General features: G+C 43.1%; 1 protein-coding gene across 2 annotated transcripts; it reads left to right on the top strand.

The window, feature by feature from the left end:
• Window positions 1-5,784: 5,784 nt before the first annotated feature.
• On the top strand, window positions 5,785-20,505 carry cep295 (centrosomal protein 295). Of its 2 annotated transcripts, XM_068318256.1 has the most exons (29): window positions 5,785-6,148; window positions 6,883-7,083; window positions 7,338-7,462; window positions 7,541-7,634; window positions 7,991-8,104; window positions 8,195-8,335; window positions 8,863-9,046; window positions 9,346-9,525; window positions 10,478-10,714; window positions 11,113-11,210; window positions 11,793-11,996; window positions 12,286-12,362; window positions 12,632-13,847; window positions 14,008-14,191; window positions 14,434-14,631; window positions 14,733-14,948; window positions 15,063-15,154; window positions 15,603-15,699; window positions 15,845-16,066; window positions 16,412-16,554; window positions 16,736-17,183; window positions 17,318-17,467; window positions 17,930-18,429; window positions 18,593-18,760; window positions 18,862-18,922; window positions 19,055-19,378; window positions 19,895-19,991; window positions 20,196-20,295; window positions 20,392-20,505. In XM_068318256.1, the coding sequence occupies exons 1-29, from the start codon at window positions 6,047-6,049 to the stop codon at window positions 20,431-20,433; spliced, it is 6,015 nt and encodes a 2,004-aa protein (XP_068174357.1). In that variant the 5' UTR covers window positions 5,785-6,046; the 3' UTR covers window positions 20,434-20,505. The 2 variants fall into 2 exon arrangements, with proteins under 2 accessions (XP_068174357.1, XP_068174358.1); XM_068318257.1 differs by lacking the exons at window positions 18,862-18,922; window positions 19,055-19,378; window positions 19,895-19,991; window positions 20,196-20,295; window positions 20,392-20,505 and having other exon boundaries at window positions 18,556-18,758.
• The last annotated feature ends 18 nt before the right edge of the window (window positions 20,506-20,523 follow it).

Raw genomic sequence — 20,523 nt, 5'->3', positions numbered from 1 at the left:
ATGCTGAAACCTAACCTGCTCTGGAGCAGGATAAGTTCAGGATAAGAGCTCAGCAGGTATAACAGCCCCACCTTCTGACCAATCAGAGCTCAGCGGGTATAACAGCCCCGCCTACTGACCAAGAATTGTATTGTTCATTGATTTTTTTGTGTTTGGCCAATAAGAATTGTATAAATATGGAAAACGATATGAAAACTCTGGAAATGGAATTTAAGAATTTTGAAATAAGTTCAAATAGCATTTTGTTTAGACCCAAATGAGGTAATTGCTCTGTAAAATTGTGTGCAGGGTGGTTTTTCTATAGATAAAATCTGCACCAAGAATTGATGTCCTGCCATCCACGGACTAGATGCCACAAGGGAGGTGTACAATGCTCCTGAATGCTCCACCTGGTTCCTAGGAGGGTGTTAGGACAAAAAAAAGATTCCAAGTCCTTTAAGAATTTTCTTTTTTTTATTTACTGAGATCTGAGATTTTCTTTTTTTATTTTACTTTTTTTTTAGTCAGATCTGACATAATACGAGCAAACTGGGGGGAAAAAAAACTATAGACACTGAACAAACGGAAGAACATTGAAACACCAAACTGAAATGGACAGTGGTAACCTTTGCTCTTAATGACAATTAAAGTGACGGTATCAAGAAATTATTTTGTTTATTTTGGTTGGTGTTTTCTTGGGAAATAGAAGTGTTCAGATTGTTTTTTTCAAATACATTAAAATATTTTCTTAATTTATTGTCAGCATGTCATTAGGGCTGGAGGTTTCAACTTTTCACTCACCATTGCCAGTCTCCTTACGAACCTACTACTGTACAACCCAAATTGAGTAGATTGAGACACGTTGACGTTTTGTCAATCAGATTAATAGACATTTAGACTTCTATCCAGCCTACTCAGTAAAAAAGGGTGACATACACACAGAATGGACGGAGTTAAAACCGGCTGTTTTCTGACGTATAACAGCTCCACGTCGAAGACGCGTTCATAAATATGCTCGACAGTTGGATATTTGTTCGTCTGTTTCTTTATGAGTTATAAAGTTTATGTATTGATTTATTCATTCATTATTCACATTCCTCGCCTGAGACGCCGACACCAGTTCTGGGTGAGACCGGGATGCGCTGCCTGCTGTTGGGAGAACTCTGTGATGGAGGTCGTCCTGAAGGAGGAACGGCATGAATTTCCACAAGTCTGTTCTCAGAATTGTTATTCTTATAAACGTGTTGATCAAAGCACTTATGCGGCTATATGTGGACATGGCCTGATTCAGGTAGTGGTTCGATTTGTTCCACAAGTTTTGACAGTGATATAAGGCGGGTGTTTTCTAAGGCAGGGGAAATATTGTCAAAAAAAGGAATCAACAAAGACCTGCCACAGTGGACAAAAATGATATTTTTAAATAAAAACCAATGATATGACCCAAGCATAATCACTAGCTATACCTCAATGTTACAAAAGCACAATTATTGTCCATACCCCAACCACCCTCCCCTCACTGTACATGTTTACTGTATTTTCATTTTCGTCATGTCCAAATGATCATTTTCCATACTGCCAGTGTGTGTGTATATTGTATACATGTGCAAGTATTTGGAGTTAAAAGTAATTTCCCTACTGGAACTAATAATAGATTTTATTTTTTATATACACAGTGTACTGTCATCGCTAAAATATCATGTATTACATACTTCCTTATTTTGCTGACATTTTTATTCACAGGCTTTCTGCTAAATGCCACACACTTCAAACTCATGACAACTGATATTTTAGCATCCAGTACAGTCGTACTAGAGCAAATGAAGCTTCGAACCGCAGTGAACCGATTGTGGTAAAAGGCTTCAGTGCTTCATGGGGCTTCATCTGCCCATCACTAACTATAGATGGACTTCCCAGTTAACATAATTTTAGAGTAACATATCTGTTCCAACAGTTTTGGAACAGTGTAGCCGCAAGAGGGGTACAAGCCAGTGTCTTACTGTGCCGGTCCCAAGCCTGGTTAAATAGAGGGTTGTGTCAAGAAGGGCATCCGACGTAAAACTTTTGCCAAATCAAGCATGTGAATCAAACCTATGATTTCCATACCGGATCAGTAGAGGCCAGGGTTAACAATGACCGCCATTGGTGCTGTTGACCTACAGGGTGCTGGTGGAAATTGGACTTCTGTTGGTCGAAGAAGGAGAGGAAGAAAGTATTCACTATATATAGTGAATACTTTCTTCCAGAAGAGGCAGGAACATAGGGTGACCTATAAGAGTGGTGGTAGGAGCACGCAGGTAGACTACATCTTGTGTTGACGGTGTAATCTGAAGGAGATCAGTGACTGCAAAGTAGTGGTAGGCGAGAGTGTAGCCAAACAGCATAGGATGGTGGTGTGTAGGATGACTGGTTGTGAGGAAGATGAAGAGGGCAAAGGCAGAGCAGAGGACAAAATGGTGGAAGCTGAAAAAGGAAGAGTGTTGCATGACTTTTAAGAAGGAGTTAAGACAGGCTCTGGGTGGTCAGGAGGTGCTTCCAGATGACTGGACAACTACAGCTAATGTGATCAGGGAGACAGGTAGGAGAGTACTTGGTTTGCCAATCTGGAAGGAAAGTAGATAGGGAGACTTTGTGATGGAATGAGGAAGTACAGGAGTGTATACAGAGAAAGAGGTTAGCTAAGGAGAAGTGGGACACTGAGAGGACTGAGGACAGCAGGCAGGAGTACAGGGAGATGCAGAGTAAGGTGAAATAAAGGTAGCAAACTCCAAACAAGGGGCTTATGATGACTTGTATGCTAGGTTGGACAGTAAGGAGGGAGAGACTGATCTATGCAGGTTGGTAAGACAGAGAGACAGAGATTGGAAGGATGTGCATCAGGTTAGGGTGATTAAGGATAGGGACCGAAGCCTATTGACAGGTGCCAGTAGTGTGATGGGAAGATGGAAAGAGTACTTTGAAGAGTTGATGAACAAGGAAAATGAGAGAACAAAGACTAGAAGAGGTGACTGTTGTGGCCCAGGAAGTAACAAAGATTAGCATTGAAGAGGACGAAGAGTGGAAAGGCACTCGGTCCTGATGATATCTGTGGAGGTATGAAAGTGTCTAGGAGAGGTGGCAGTAGAGTTTCTGACTGGGTTGTTCAACAGTATCTTAGATAGTGAGAAGATGCCTGAGGAATGGAGGAGAAGTGTGCTGGTGCCCATTTTTAAGAACAAGGGAGATGTGCAGAGTTGTGGCAACTACAGAGGAATAAAGCTGATGAGCTTGAAGTTATGGGAAAGAGTAGTTGAAGCTAGACAAAGGGCAGAAGTGAGCATTTGTGAGCAGCAATATGGTTTCATGCCAAAAAAGAGTACTACAGATGCAGTATTTGCTTTTAGGATGTTGATAGAGAAGTACAGAGAAGGCCAGAGGGATCTGCATTGTGTTTTTGTAGATATGGAGAAAGCTTATGACAGGGTGCCCAGAGAGGAATGGTGGTCTTGTATGAGGAAGTCTAGAGTGGCAGAGAAGTATGTTAGAGCGGTGCAGGACATGTATGAGGACTGTAAGACAGTGGTGAGGTGTGCTGTAGGTGTGACAGAGGAGTTCATGGTGGAGGTGGGACTGCATCAGGGTTCAGCTCTGAGTCCCTTCGTGTTTGTTTTGGTGATGGACAGGTTGACAGATGAGGCTAGACAGGAATCTCCATGGACTATGATTTTTGCAGAGGACATTGTGATCTGTAGTGAGAGCAGGGAACAGGTGAAGCTAGAGAGGTGGAGGTTTGTCCTGGAAAGGAGAGGAATGAAGGTTAGCTGCAGTAAGACACAGTTCATGTGTGTGAATGAGAGGGACCCAAGTGGAAGAGTGAGGTTACAGAGAGAAGAGATCAAGAAGGTGGAGGATTTTAAGTACCAAGGGTCAACAGTCCAGAGCAATGGAGAGTGTGCAAAAGAGGTAAAGAAGCATGTACAGGCAGGATGGAAAGGGGGGAGAAAAGTGTTAGATGTGATGTGTGATAGAAGAGTTTCAGCTACATGAAAGGTGTACAAAACTGTGGTGAGACCAGCGATGTTGTTTGGTCTAGAGACAGTGTCACTGAGCAAAAGACAGGAGACAGCTGGAGGTAGTAGAGATGAAGATGCAGAGGTTCTCTTTGGGAGTGACCAGGATGGATAGGATCAGGAATGAGTGCATCAGAGGGACAACACATGTTAGAGGTTTTGGAGATAACGTCAGAGAGACCAGACTGAGATGATTTTGACATGTCCAGAGGAGAAATAGTGAATATACATTTAAAAATAAACTAAAAACACTACTCTTTGATAGAGCCTACAATTAAAATAACACACACCCCACTAGATATGCTGCTATAGGCCTAGTCTGCTGAGGGTATTTTTCTCCGTCTCTCCCGTTAAAGGGAGATACTTTGGAGCTTCTGTCACTTCTTTCTGTATCTTTCTATGCTCCTAGAATTTATTATTATTGTCAAATTACACTCTTTGTCTGCACAATACTGCCACTGTCTTTGTGCCTCTGTTCCACAGGTGGAGAATGCGGATGGAAGACAGGATATCGAAAGGCCTGGAAAACCCGCCCCCAATTCAGCGACAGCGCACTATGGACGTTAAACTCAAACTGGCCTATCTGCCACTCTCTCACTCTCTCTCCCTCTGTCTCTTTTACTTGACCTATCTCTTTCCCCAATGTATTTCTCTTTCCCAACCAACAGGTCAAGGCGGATGACCGCCCTCCAGAGCCTGGGTCCTGACCGGAGTTTCTTCCTAAATGAGGGAGTTTTTCCCCGCCACCGTCGCTTATGCTTGCTCTGGAGGGCATTGTTGGCTTTCTATCTGTGGAATGTCTTCAGATGTGATTACGCGCTATATAAATAAAAGTTGATTGATTGATTGATTGATTGATTGAAGAATGCTGAGTTTTGAACTGCCAGGCAGGAGGCCTAGAGGAAGACCAAAGAGGAGGTTTATGGATGTAGTGAAAGAGGACATGGAGGTAGTTGGTGTGAGAGAAGAGGATGCAGAAGACAGGGTTAGATGGAGGCAATCGATTCGCTGTGGCGACTCCTGAAGGGAAAAACCGAAAGGAAAAGAAGAAGATAACAATTCCAACAGTTTTCATGTTTTTGAGCAGGGAGTCCAAACAGCAGGAATGACACAGAAAACGTCAACAAATTCTGAATGAAACTAGCTGGCTAGCACGAACAGTCAGCTATGGTTTCCATTTGGAATGGGACAATTGATGTAGCATCCAAAATGCTCATCCGGGATCTGACAAAAATGGTCTTAAAGTAATTACATACAGTTCTATTCATGTAGTCAGCTAACAGAACTATCACTTCTCTAAAATGTCTTTTCCACTTGCTCTTTTGACAGGTGCCTTTTCCTTTAACGTTAGCTCCTTTTCCCATTCTCACAATTAGTTAGCTTTCTTTCTCTAGTTACCCTGCTAACATTCATCTGCGGCTTCGCAATGCCCGCCCCCCGCAATCCATGATTGGCCAACACAAAGTCGTTACGTCACCACGTTGATTTTTGACTCTGTCGGTGCGCTTGGTTTATAATACCAGTACAGTTGTTTCCATATGTTTGTTATGAAGTCTGATATTATTGTTTTATCGTGGAATTTACACGGGTACCCGCTAGTCTAATTATAAAATAAATATAATTGTATTAGTTCGTTGTGTATTAGTGAAATATATTTATTTTTTGAAAATGCTTCCAGATGTGGATGGGAACCAAACACAACTGTAGTCATGACTACAGCGGTACGGCGGGCGGTTTAAACTACCGGATATGACGTGTGGCTAAGGACGACTAACGCTTAGCTGTTGTTTTCAGGATTGGCTTAATTTTTAAATTTTCATGTTCTACAACACCGTGTAATTTGATCATTTTTAACGCTAACTTTTGTCTTCTGACATTTTATTTACGTTTAATACGTGTCAACCGAAGTCCTGAGGTCTGTGAATGCTAACAACGGAATTGAAGGAGCAGATGTTTGTTAGCATGGCTAAAGAAGTTGCTATCTAAGTTGTGCGACCAGGTTAGTCTGATATATTCTGAAGATGATGAAGAGAAAAGTCGCTCTATTACGGCTGAGCCCCAACGAAGAGGCCAGGCTTATGCGAGAGGAATATGAAAGAAGGAGAAAACTACGAATACAGCAGGTAATGTCGAGCGACAACGACAAATTTTTTTTGTCCTCTCAATGTTTATTTCTTTCAGGTCCATGATTTCTGTTTCTTGATAACAGGTTGAATCACTGCGAACTTCATGAGTCCATATTACATGGTCAGGGTTTAGTGTTTTTAAATCATGAGCAGGTCTTAGACGAGACTCAAGTCAGTCAAATTTGGAGACATTGTGTTTTGATTTCTTGGTTGCTTCTAGTACATAATCTCCAAAATGTCCATCCATCCATCCATCCATCTTCGAACGCTTATTGGGAGTCGGGTCGCGGGTGCAGCAGCCTCAGCAGGGAGCCCCAAACTTCCCTCTCCCCGGCCACATCCACCAGCTCTCACTGGGAGGTCCCAAGGCGTTCCCAGGCCAGTGTTGAGATATAATCCTTCCACCTGGTACTGAGTCTGCCCCGAGGTCTCCTCCCAGCTGGACATGCCAGAAACACCTCCCTAGGGAGGCGGCCCGGAGGCATCCGCACCAGATGCCCAAACCACCTCAGCTGACTCCTTTTGACACAAAGGAGCAGCGACTCTACTCTGATCCCCTCGCCAATAGCAGTATTTCTCACCCTATCTCTAAGGGAGACACCAGCTTTCCGCCTGAGAAACGCCGCTTGTATCTCCATGTTTCATTAGAAATTTTAGTGGATTATTTTCAAACCTGTTTGTGATCTTAATACTCTATTGTATATGTTTTGCCTTGCCTTGCCTTGATTCAGGTGCGGGAGCAGCAGCGTGACATTGCACTGCATATTCGCCGAGAAGTGGAGCAGAGACGACAACATGAGCTCGAGCAACTGGGGAAGGAGCTGAGGGAAGCCTGGGAGTGTCAGCAAAGAGAGAAACTAAATGCGCTGCAGAAATTGTACCAGGAGAATCTTAAACTTGTTGGTCAGGGACACCGGAGTGCCAAAGAAAATGTAAGATACCAGGTTTAAAGCAAGAACAAAACACCATTAAATGAATGCATTAGTTAGTCTTATCTACTGCTTGTTCAAAACGTCTTACTAACTGTAGAGTTATTTTCTAATTGCAAACAGAATGTAAGATGAATTTTGAGACACGTAAATAAAGATAATTGAACGTTAAATCAAGGGGACTTTTGTCCAATGTTAATCTTAAAGTTTTCATATCACTGAATTAATCTGTTTTGTTTTTGACTTATTTCAATAAGGAACCTGACTTGGCTGCCATTGCTAAGAAGGAAGAGGAAAATCACCTAAAAGCAGAGGAGCGTTATCGTGGAGCCCTGCAGGAGCTCAAATCCCAGAGGCTTAAAGAACATGAGAGACAAAACCAGTGAGCAGCATCACTGTCACATGTTTCTGTGCCTTGATAACTAAACAAACATTAAGACAAAGCTTTTCCTTTCCTCAGATCCATTAATGCAAGGAAGCTTGCATTACAGACAGAAAAGGAAAGAGCAGCAAAAGTGGCGAGCCTCCCTCCGCCTCAACCAAGCCACATCCAGGTGACTAACGTGATGAAAATTTTTTTTTACGCCTGGCCTGCTAATCAGACTGTATTCAGTATCACGTCATTCAAATTGTTGGACAAATCAGAAATCTGACTAATGACTCTCAGTTATCTGGAACTGAAGTGTCTGTGGGTTGAAGTGGATGTTCACAAATCATATTCAAATGCTATCAAATAGGCTCAAGCCCATATTTTATGTTCCCAACAAATAAGTCTTATTACCAGTGCAGGACGTAGAAATAGAATATGTGAGAGAAAGCATGAATAGAGCAAAATGATATGTTTCAGAACAACTTGAGGCACAATGAAATGTTTGGACGGAGTTCAAATAACTGTTGTTTTTTTTTTAAGCCCGTCATTGAGTCCAAGAAACCACGTGTTATGAAAAGATTTGCTGGTGTCTTTGCTTCCACACATTACTTGATGTCTGAGAATATAGTGGACAGAGAGGTAGATGAAACACAGGTAAGCCCTCTCATTACTCTATGCATCCTACCCTATGGTTTGTCAGATTTGTTCCCACCGGAGGTGTGTAAACTGTATTAATGTCCACAGCCTAATGCTCACGAAGGAGCTGAAGTAGAGGAGAGGAGACGAGAGGATTTACAGAGGGAGGAAAAAAAGAGGAGAGAGGAGCAGCTTGAGAAGGCTTGTCTCAGAGGGAAACTGGCTTTGAAGCGGGAACATCTGGAACAGGTACGATCTCCTTGTAACTTGATGAGCAGGGACCAAACTTGTTCACATACATATGACAGATGATGCACTGATTCTAACTTCTGTCATTGTTTTGTTAATCACTGTGGTTTAACAAGGCATTGAGATTTCCAGTCTGATTATTTCATATTGTTGAATGTTATCACATAAAACTTATCAACAATTGAAAAAACTGTACTTCTCTTCACCCTAGTTGAAGAGAAGTACAGTAAGTGGAGGCACACATGGTAGAGTGTGTGCCCCTTGTGCTCAGGTTATGTTAGATTTCATTTGATTCAAGCTATGGGCGCTTTGACTCTGTAGCAAATATTTGTCTTATAGAAACAGTCCCATAGTCCAAAGTCCTCACGCAGTCCTTCATATAAAAATCCAACATTACAATGAACAGTTTTCCATTAATATTCCTGATGGACTTTTATCAGTTTTCATGTTTAGCAAACAAGAAGCGTTTATGATGAAAATTTGAAATGATGTTTTCTGTCCCTGATCTACTGTATTTGGATCTTTAGGATCGCGAGCGCTTACTTGTTGAACTGGAACACATGCAGCAGACAGACCTGCTGAGGAGGAGACAGCGGGTGTCACAGATGCCTCCTCAGATCTTCCAGCCTCTCTACAAGAAACAGGAGGCCAGAGAGGACTTCCAGAGGGAGATTGAGTTTGCTTTTGAGGACATGTATACTGGAGAGAGGAGTAAGGATTGTTTAGCGATGTGATATTTAACTGTAAATGTTTTCATGGCAGTTACAAAAGCAAATAACATTTCCTCAGTTATTTTGGTTGACTTAAAACCATGCAATTTATTTTAACATAGCCAAAAGAAAACATTCCATCAGTACTGCTTCTCAAATTCTAATTGAATTTACTTTTATTTGTATTTTGTAAAAATGGCCACCCCTCAATTAGCAAAATAGCCTCATTTTGTTGGTGGGAAATATACCCATAGTGCAGATTTAACAGAGTCTCCACACCTCAACTGTGTCTGATCCCAGGGGTCAAAGGTGACCTGGTGGTCCAGCTGGTACCTGAGCCGCTGCCAGCTCTCTCCACAGCCAGTCAGGACCAAGAATTGGACGTCACACTAGATGAAGTCTCCACACCAGTAAAAGAGAATTTAGAAGCTGGCATTGAACAAGAATCTGTAGACACTCAGGAGGAAACATCTGCTCAAGGTGAAGACGAGTATTAGACACGCAAATTTTGAAGAAATAATGTTTTAATGGGGATAGAAACAGCACTGTGCAAAAGGTAAGTGTGAAGAAATGCTATAAAGTATGAATGATTTGAATAATATAAACTTTCATTTTCATAAGTATAGATTTACAAAATACAAACTGAGCCAAAAGGAGAAAAAATCTAAATGTGTTCATGAACAATAATCTAGATCGCTGACCCACTGTCAGGATTTTGTTGGCTCATGATCAGGTGTGTGAATAAACAGGTGCTATGGATCGTCAGTCATTAGCTGAAGGTGAAGTAGCTGCGTAGGAGGGTTGGAAACAGCCAAACCACTACCACTTTGAGGTTTTAGAAGCGTTTTATATCACAGGTCGTACACCATGGTAAGATTTGAGCACAGTAACAAGACACAAGGTAGTTCAACTACATCAGATGGGTTTAAATTATCACGGTGTGTCCCAGACAAAGACCCTCACAGAGCCCTGACCTCAACATTATGGAGGCCCTCGGTAATGATATGAAGAGACTAAAGGATCTGAGACAACCTACATCCGCTGATGAGTTGTGGTTAGTTCTGAGATGCTTGGAACAACTTACCTTCCCATTTCCCTCAAAACCTGATGCTGTTTTGAAGGCAAAGGTGGTCACACCAGGCACTGATTTAGATTTTCTGTCTGTTTACTGTCCATTTTGTTACTTTCTTTGCATGTTATTTTTGAAAACATTCTTCCTTTACAGCGTTTCTTCACACCTGCCAAAACCTTTCCACAGGGTTGTATATAGAAAAGTATAGTTGTGTAGTATTAACAGAAGTGCGGTTGATATAAGTGGAAATATAAAAAATCATTCAAGGAACGTGGGAACCATTTACCAGTCATGAATGCAAGCTGTCTTGTGCAGCTTGATTTGCTTTTTTTTGAAACTGCATTATTTCTTTACCTCCAGTGCACTCCTCTAGAGCAGCTCCTAGAAAGACGTTGAAGAAACTCCTGGAGCGTGTCAGGAGTCAGAGGAATGAATGGACCGAACACAGCAACCAAGTCTCTGGCGCTGACTCACCAACCGCCATTACCAATCAGATCCCAGAGCAGGACACAACTATTGACACCGGCTCTCTGACCAGCACAGAGAAAGACAGCCAACCCACTGTAGAACCCCCTGAGCCTTCTCACCCAACACCTGGTGAGTGTTGCGCTGTCACTAAGTGGAAAAAAGATGAAACTGGAAGAACGTCCATGTGATCAGTCCTGTTTTGATTTCATGCCAGTTGCTTTGACTCTTCTACCTTGCTGCGTTTGTTTTCATTTTTTACCCCTTTTTTACATAAATATATCTAACAAGTACAGTTAAGTAATATTATTGTTATATGAAGATTGTGTACATATCATCACTATATTTTATGAAAACTGCATAGTCATTTATTATGTTGCTGCTGCACAATATCAGTTTCTTTTTTCAATTCGTATTTGTTTTCTCGATCAACCCATTTTAATTTTCAGATACATACCTTTTTTCTGTTTCTCAGATTCAATTCAGATTGAGAAAAGTAATTATGTGCTCTTTATGTTTAATTTCACCAGCACTGGACATAACAAAGAAGCCAACTGCAGCAAATGTTCTACTTCCTGATGTACCGACCGACGTAATCCAAAAATTAACACAAGAGGGGAAAAAAAGGGTACCTGCTGATTCCCATTCTAAAGATAAATAAACTGATATTGATAGAATAAAGGTATGTGTTGCCTCAGACAGATTTCAAGGTGTTGGCACCTGGCGGACGGGATTATTAGACAGCAAGATTTATTTCCTTCAATGAGTATGAAAAATTGACTTGAAGGAAATAAATCAGGCCTGATGATTTGTACAACTTTGACAAAGCCAGATTGTGATGCCGATCAGGACAGCAGGAGCAATATCCTTGTTTTTAATCCAATACAAAAACAAAGTGAAGTTGAGCATAATGAGGAATATGTGGATGTTGTATGAACATCCAGATAAACGGAAACCTCTCTCTTGGCTGGAGGGGAGGTTCTTTCTAATGAGTCCATTTAACAGTAAGAAGAGGTACAGAATAGATTTTGCTTTTGCTTTTCTATAAAACTGAAGTCAGCATTATCTTTGAAAGAATTAATTTCATTCTACTATACACTGGATATGTGGTCAATGCTGAAGCCGAGCTGAAAGTATTATTTATTATCAGTGGACAGCGTTTGTTTGCAGTTGAACAGAGAATTTAAAAAAAAATATTTGTACTTTTCAGGAAGAGGAGCTTAAGAAGGAGATGCAGCAACAGGTGGCTTTGCTGCAGGAGCTGGAGGAGCAGAGGGCCAAACTGGAGCAGGTTCTTCTTGAGGCCCAGCATGAGAGAGAAAATCTGAAGGCTGCCGTGATCCAGGAAGTACCTGTTCACCAACCAGAGGAGCCTGCCCTTGACCAGGAAGTCACTGCTGGTGTGGCCACCAAGGTAGGCTATGGATTGAACTTCAACTACTCTCATGTGCTCACTTCTCATATTCCCTTCATGTAGCAACATGATTGGTATTCATCATTCTGAGGAGAGGATCTGTGCTTTGAAATTGTTCTGCTTACAATGAGTAATGAGTAAGTTTATGAAAGTATGAATGTTGATCCTGATGTCAAAAATGCTAAATATAAGCCGTTATAAGTTTTCTCTAAACTTAATGCATATTTTGGGTCATCCTTGGATGTTGTGCATCAGTGATGAACATTATTCCCATCTCTCTGCTCTACAGCTGATGACTCCTCCAGATGAACAGATCCACTCCAGAAAGATTCGAGAATACCAGGAACGGCTGCTTGAACAAAACAGGTATTTTGAAAGTTACTTGTCATTTCCTCATATTTTCACCACATCCCCGTGCATTTAATGAAGTAGATCTCAACAACTCGCAATAATTCAACAATCATGTGTACAGCATTACTTGAGTCTTTTACATGTGTGTATTATATTCATAAAAATATATATTTTAGGTGTCTGAAGGCAGAGGGTGCTTTATGCTGTACCAAACAAAGAGCCTCTTTTTTAATGTTGAGTTGAATGAAATAGACTTGTTATTCACTAGACCACTTGTGTTTTAGAAATCACCAGAGGTCAGTGGAAGTAGCTCGCCAGCGCCTAGAGGAATACCAGCGAGCTCTACAAACTCGTTACAGCATGAACAGTGCAGCAGCGCTGCCTGGTGTTGCACCTCTGCACGGTGCTCGGTCTGTACATCCTCCAACTGCTCGGTCACGCCCTACAACACCTGGGATGCCACCATGCTTTCCTGCCAAACAAAATACCCCTCTGGAAATGCCCACAAGAGATTCTGGCACATTGTCTTCTCCTCCCCAACCTTCTGTCTCCAGTTTTAGAGAAGGCTCCTCGATGCAACGGCATGAAGAGGACTCTATTTCAAAATGTCCTGGTGGCCAGATATTAGTTGAATCTGCCTGGCTGACTGATGGTATAATGGAGAGAGTAACGAAACACCTTCCAGAGAGAGTTAGACCTTTGTCAGTGAGCAGAGAGCCACCGCATGACAAGTCATTCCCACCATCTCAGTTAGCCAGCTTCCCGCTCCAACCAACCTCTGATCCCATTCAAGCCATTGACACAGAGGTTAAAGATGTCACACCTCTGGCTCCGGGCCACACAGCAGTTATAGGTAGGACGACAGACTCCCTCACCTCCAGTGAAGATGACATGGAGAGGAAGCGGCAGAAGCTTGAGCAGGCTCAGAGATGGGTGTTGGAACAGAGGGAGGCTGTGGCGCTGCAGCAGAGGCGACAAGAAGAGGAGAGGAAAAGACTAGAGGTGGAGCTGGAGCAGATCAGGCAGCAGAAGGAGAGATTAAAGGCTCTGATTCAGACTGATGCACAAGTAAGAGAGGGCACGATTATGGGCCAGGGCCACCATCCGGAGAGAGGCAGACCCTTCTCTATCACCAGAGAGCCACTGCATCACAAGCTATTTCCAACACATGAGACAACCAGCATCCCACTGCAGCCAACGTCTGATCCCAGTTACACCTTTAGTCCCACTATTACAGATGTGACTCCTCTGGTTCCAGCAAACGCTGCCGGTATGGGCTTGACCTCACTAGATCAACCTGTGCTGACTGGATCTCTTGGTTCCGGTGAGGCCTGCATGCAGAGATATGCACAGGAGCTGCAGCAGGCCCACAAAGGGGTCCCTGAGCAAAAGGAGGCTGTAGCTCTGCAGAGAGAAGAGCAGAGGAAGAGACTGGAAGCAGAGGAACAGCAGATGAGGACACAGGAGAATCTACAGACTGTTATTCAGACTGATGTACAAGTAAGTGAAAAGAGTAAAACTGTACTGATGTTTTTGTTTGTTTCTGTGCAAACCCCAAGTGAAGACAAAGATGAATCTACTTTACAAAATATAACGAACAATTTTTTTTCTGACTTGAAAATTGAAAAGCGGCATTCCATCTTTGTTTTGTCTCTTCCAGCCAGCTCCAGAGGATTCCAGCGCTGCGTCAGTGTCAGAGAACATTGGTCAGGCCCGTCTGAAGTTACTTGCATCACTGTTGAGATCTATAGAGGAGAATTATGGAGGAACTTTATCACACTTAGAAGAGCCTCAGGAGGAAGACGTCTCCGCTCAGCAAACGCCATTGAACAAAGAAGAGCCAGGTAATTGACATATTCAATGTAAGTTTTCAATGTCGCAATTTTCCATTTGTGCTTTTTTTCAAGCTAATACCGCTCTGGGAATGAGTATGTACGTTTTTTTTTCCTGCTGCTATTTCAGTCTGCAGTTTGCATATAATTTGTATTTTAGTGTAGTTGTGCAGCAGTGGGGGTCGACATTCTTTACCAGTTAAAATCACTTTAAATCACCGCTGTTTCTTTTTCATTTCATTTTCTTCATTAAGCTCAAGATCCCATCCCTCAGAACAATGTTCCTGCTGGACCTTTGGCAGTCCTCCCCTCGGGGTTCCTCCTCCCTCCTCGAGCTGTAAAGCCTCCAATAACACGTGTGAGACTAAGCACCGCAGAGATGTTGACTGACCAGCATGAGCTCAGTGCCATTCCAGAGGTGGAGACACCAGTCAACACCAGCCAAGTCATCGGTCCGCTCAGCCCTGGAATCGCATGAATAATGCACGCATAATCCATGTGACTAGATGTTAAGACAGATGAGCTGATTGGGTATTCCGTTTGTGATTTCCAGAGGATGATGTGAAGGTTCTTTGTCATTCTGTGGACTGGGACACACAAGATGAATCCAGATCAACTGTTTCTGACACAACATTACAGACACCGTCTTTGTCCAGCAGAGGGAGGCCCTATACTCCCAGTGTAACTGACTCCAGCTCAGACACATCCTTCATCTGGAGAAAGAGGCTGTTGTTGGGAGCAGAAACACCTTCCCAGTTCTCAGAGCCTGGTATGTAGTGGGTTCTTGAAGATTACAGATGGATGTTTTTGATGAGACAGTAATTTGGGTAAATTATGGGGTTTTTTTATCCTCTTTTTGGTGGAACTTCTATTTTTTTTCCAGATTCAAAGTTAATGTCATCACTTTCCTCTGATTCTGGGAGAGGAGGTGACTGCTCTGGTCCAGCTGTCACCAGCTACAGATCCCCCACTGAGGTAACCTAACCTGTCATGGCATCATGTTTTTGGCGCTGCTGTTTCCCTCTGAGATCTTATGGATCAATGATGAAAGATAGCCAAATCTGATGCCTGTGCAGTGTCTGCCTCGGCCTATGATTATGCTTGAGAAGCTGTGTGTGTGTGTGCGTGTGTGCGTGTGTGCGCGTGTGTGTGTGTGTGTGTGTGTGCGTGTGTGTGTGTGTGCGTGTGTGCGTGTGTGCGTGTGTGCGTGTGTGTGTGTGTGTGTATGTGTGTGTGGTTCTGTATACTGAGCAATGATGTGAAAATTACTATTCCTGAAGTGTATTTAATCAAAATACATTTCATGATGGTTTCTACACTTGAACTGAGCTCAGTTATACAAATTCAGTTTTTTTCTGAAAATTCTAAAATTCTCTTAATACAAGTGTGTGTGTATGTGTGTGTGTGTGTGTGTGTTGCTCAGTCGGCACACAGGCCTCCTGATCCGGACTGCCTCTCCTCCTCCACCATCTCTACCGGCAGCTACATCACCACTGATCCTGAGCAAAACCTGAACGCTGGTGAGTTTCTTTCCACAGAGCTCCAGTAGTGATCCATTTAAATCTCTTTGACTAACACAGGAATAACACTACACACTCCAGGCCCAGGCAATGTACTAGTCATTTATTGCTCTGCCTAAATCAGCTTCTTTTCTTTCCCTGTTAGATAAATCTACATCTCTTACATGTGTGGAACAAGGGCAGGAAGCAGATTTACTAAACGTCTCTTCTCCATCCGTGAAAAGCCTCGTTTTTAAGGACAGCTCGGCTGCTGGATCTCCTGGTCAGGCTATCGGCGCGCTGTTTAGTGACAGCAGCATCCAGAGCATTATAGACAGATACACCAAAGAGCTGAACATCTCCCTCGGCTCCACGGGGAAACCCACAGGTATATGCTGCAAACATACCTGTAAGAATATACTGTCTTTCTTCAATTTGGTAAATTGATAGCGGCTTCCACTACCTGCAAGGGTTTTAAATGCACATAAGAATATATTTTTTAAATGACCCTGAGGCTAGAAAGTAAGGTAAGCTTCACAACCTGTACAAAGGAAATCTACCTTTATATGAGAGTGCTTGAGAAGTTCTTAAATTTTACTCTAAAAACCCAGTATAGACATCATATGAAGAGAAACCATCACATTTTAAATGTTCTACAAGCATTTGACTTGAAATGATCCCAGAAGACACCATAATATTGCATGTGCCGCATTTTCCCCTTGCTGATGCACAGACAGCGGATACTCGTACGTGGAGGAGTCTGGCCCTGCAGTTTCTCAGCTGTCGGTTGGAGACTCAGATCGGAGAGAGGAAGATGAAAGCTCAGTTCGTCGGTCTCTTCCTTCAGACACAGCAGGGACACAGAGGAGTGACCTGGTCAGTCACCTCCAGCCAGTTTTAACTTAACACTTAAGACTAACCTGACCAGACTGACAACAAGCTTCAACTTGAATTGTAAATGGTGTTTTATGATGGGTACACTGATCAAGTTTTTGATCAGTTTTATTATGTATTTTTAGCGTAAAATATCCACCGCTCAGTTTTATTTTTGTTCCAGGAATGGGTCAGAACTGTCAGTCCAGCCCTGGAGAACTTCTCAGACAAAGAACCTTCACTGGCTGATGGTCAAGAGCAGAACTCTTTCAGACCTCTGATTGGCCAGCCGGCAGACCAGTCCTCCTGTCTGGGCACTGACCATAGGGACCCATCTGCGGCGCAAGCATTTGGCCAGCCATCTGCTCACTTCTCTGCGATTGGCCAACTGCCAGGTCAGCCAGTTTCAGTGAGTTTGGATCAAGGCGGATGGGATTCTACTCTGAGTCGAATGATGAGTCGGCTCAGCCAACAGTCTGGTTCTCATTGGCTGAGTGGTGGGCGGGACGATGATGCAGGACAGGTGGCGGAGCAGTCGACCACATGGTTGGACGGGGGTCATGAGGAGAGTCAAATGAGGGCGCTGGTTGGGGAGTGGGATGAGTCTGCTGCTCAGCACAGTGGGAGCTCAGGTAAAGGGTGCCTAATGGGGAGCAACCAAGTTAAAGAATTGAGAGATGAATTGGAAAATGCAACAGGAATAATAACCGGGTCATGCTTGGAGATGAAAAGTTGAGTTTGTCTTCATTTAATCTGCTGTTTGTAGGTGAAGGAACTCGTGTGGATCTTGGAGTTTCGACTGAGACAAATGCTCCGTCCAACTCTGAGACTTCGCCACTCAGTGGGTCCGTCCCAGATGTGGATCCAGAGCCACAGGACCAGACTCTAATGGACCTGTGCACAGAGAGGACTGAAGGTAAGACATGAGACATTCACAACATTATATTCAGTTCGTGTTTGAGTCAAGACCTAATGGTGGGTGCACCAGTGGGAGGAAATAATAAAGGTTGTGGGGAAGGTGTCCGTTAATTTTTTCCTGCCAAAGTCTTCCACCTCGTCATCAGTGTGTGTTCTTATTTCTGAACACCGGAGACAACCTTGACAGAGGTTGTACATTCAGAATGGTGGCACGTCCCATTCATATGAACGCCTTGAAGGAGTTGATTAAATTAGAACAGAGGTCCACTCTATGCATAAACACATTAGAACTTGATAATCAAAGATAAATATATAATTGGCCATAATCCAGGAATTGAAGAGTATTTGCTTGCCTTGATGAAAGGAAACTAATCGGCATGCGGCCGAGCTTCAAGTGATTGTTGTGTGTGTGTGTGTGTGTGTAAACAGTGAATACAGCATGCTTTTCTGCACGTTTCAGGCGCCGACTCATTTCACCCACTGCTGGCTGAGGTCACCCACAACGAAACCCTTGAACCCTCTATGACCTTTCACGTGCCAGAAAACAATGTGCCTGATTCCCCTAAAGGGCAGTCATCCAGGTCGGATCATAATGTTCCCACAGCCGCTGAAGAATCAGAACCCAACAACAATCTCTCTGAGTCCGACCAGTCTTTGGAACAGCTTAGAATGGAGGAACCGTCCAGCCACGGGACCGTTTCCTCCACTTTACATGAATCTGTCTCCCAGCTCATCGCCTCCCGATACCATCCCAACAAATTTGTGTTTGCGGTGTCTCCCACCTTAAGGACTGAAGTGGAGCAATCTGCTCTGAGTTTGTCAAATCTCACAATGTGTGATGCTACACCCAATGTAAGCATGTTGCTGCCAGAGGAACCGTTCAGTGCTGGAGATCAGAAGTCTGAGCCGGGTTGTAGCCACACTAGTGTTAATCCTGAGTCTGAGAAGTTATCTGTGCAAGTAAGTTTACTTCCTACACTTCACCAAAACCTGCTTTCGGTGTTACTGTTGTACCATAACTGTAGGCTTCACTGGTACAGGACAGTGACAGATTTCTTTTACTTCATGTTTACCTTATGTCGTCAGCTGAATTGTGTGCTGTCTATCACTCCTCGCCTGTCAGGAAGCTGCAAGTGCAAAGGGGATCCTGGAGCAGTCTGAGATCACTCTCCTGAGCCTGACAGACACCACCCTGCAGGACAAAGAGCCGATCAACGATGAGGAGGAAGTCTGGGAAGACAAATTTTCAGATGAGATGATGGATGAAAGAGAGAGAGGACAGCGGACAGAGGTGATTGTCCAGTACAAATGTCGATTGACTGAACATGTAAACATTAAGCTAGCAATGTGCAGGAGGTTTCCTAATCTTTAAACACAAATATTCTTCTCTAGGGGACAGAATCGACATTGCTGCAGTACGAAACACCAAGCGAAAAAAGCGAGTCACATCCAGGTAAAGTCACAGCAGTACTTATCGAGCTCAGGTTGAACAAAAAAAAAATCTTTTATTACTGTTTGATCCAAACGTTCTGAATTTGTGAAAATGTATCTTTCTGAAATTTTCCTTTTATCCGTCTGCATTCAGTGATCCCGGAGTTTCAGGAGGATCCAAGTAAAGACCCGCAGGTCTGCCAGCAGGAACTTACAGCTCTGCTTGAGAAATCATCCCAAAGTGAGGAGAAAATGAAGGCCATAAAAGCTCTGAACAAAAATCATCCAAAGGTCGGAGCGCCACCTGAAGCCGGAGACGAGTCTGCAGCTCAGGACTCCCAACCACAAATTACCTGTAAAGCAAAGCTGACGTCTGAACCTCAGCGCAAGACTGAGGACCAGTCAAACAGTGGGGGGGCGGAGGAGCATCAGCCCACCCTGAAATCTGGCTCGATGAAGTCCCAGCCTCCTGCTCCAGGTACCTGAACATTAGGCTGTGTTTCCTCTCTGGTTTCCTCTCTCTGAAGGCTCGTACTACGTTAGAGTATGTTTGCCATCGTATTGCAACCTGCACACACACGTCTTCTCCACATCGTGTTCCTCTCATTAGCTATCAACAACACAGATGTCTGCTTTTCCATCAATGCCATCATTTGAACATTTAATTTGAACATTTTGATTTTCAAAATGAAAGGGTTAATGTGGAAATCTTTACAGGTGGATTGAGTAAAAATACTTTTTAAAAGTCACATTAGTCACTGAAATGACTCCCAAGAACTGCAGTATTTCAAATGTTTTAAAGGCTGTGTTTTTGTCATAGATGCTTGGTTCAGAACTGTGACATGAAACAGGCTGTTTGTGTGTCAGTACTAGTTTTTCCTCATGATGGCCGATTGGCTCTGAACTGTTTTGTTACATCTGACAGAATAAATCATGCCTTTTCAATACCCTGCTATAGAAACTACAAGTGTGTATTTCTTTTGTCTGCCCTCAGTGAGTGATTCCAGTATACAAAAGGTGGACGAGATGAAGACCTGCACGACAGAGCAAAGGAAACTGAATGTTTCTGAGATGCACCAGAGAACACGGAGGTACTGGAAGACAATGAGCTTTAGACTCGGGGTGACTTTCTCCTGGGAGTTCATGCTCATTCATTTCTGTATCGCTTGTTAAAAATGTTAGAAGTTTGCCATGTCAAAATACTTTTCTGACCCATTTGAACTGTTTGTCTTCATGTTTAAAGGAACATCAGTACCCACAAGTCTTGTAATGTGTGTGTGATTGTGTTTCTGCAGACTGTACGAACAGCTGGAGGAGGTGAAGCATCAGAAGTTGGTCAAGAGCAGGCAGGAGGCTTATGAAAGAAACCGACTTAGGGCCAAGGAGTTCCAGAAGGTAAATGAAGTGACACTTTTTCAAGGATCGCATTCTTGTTGCAGAACTCCTGAAACGTTTGAGTTGGAGTCAACACAATATTTTTCTTTTTCACAGAAAACTTTGCAGAAGCTGCGTGTCAAGAAAACCCTGCAGTGATCGACGTTGAATGTGTTCTTATTCTAATTATTAATTTATTAAGTTTTATCAATAAAGCGTTTTATTCTGACATTTTGCACTTAAAACCTT

This window comes from Antennarius striatus, chromosome 6 (assembly GCF_040054535.1).
Source record: "Antennarius striatus isolate MH-2024 chromosome 6, ASM4005453v1, whole genome shotgun sequence".
NCBI classification, from domain to species: Eukaryota; Metazoa; Chordata; class Actinopteri; order Lophiiformes; family Antennariidae; genus Antennarius; species Antennarius striatus.
The sequence above is the reverse complement of the archived record's forward strand: the minus strand, read 5'-3'. Positions and strand labels throughout refer to the sequence as shown.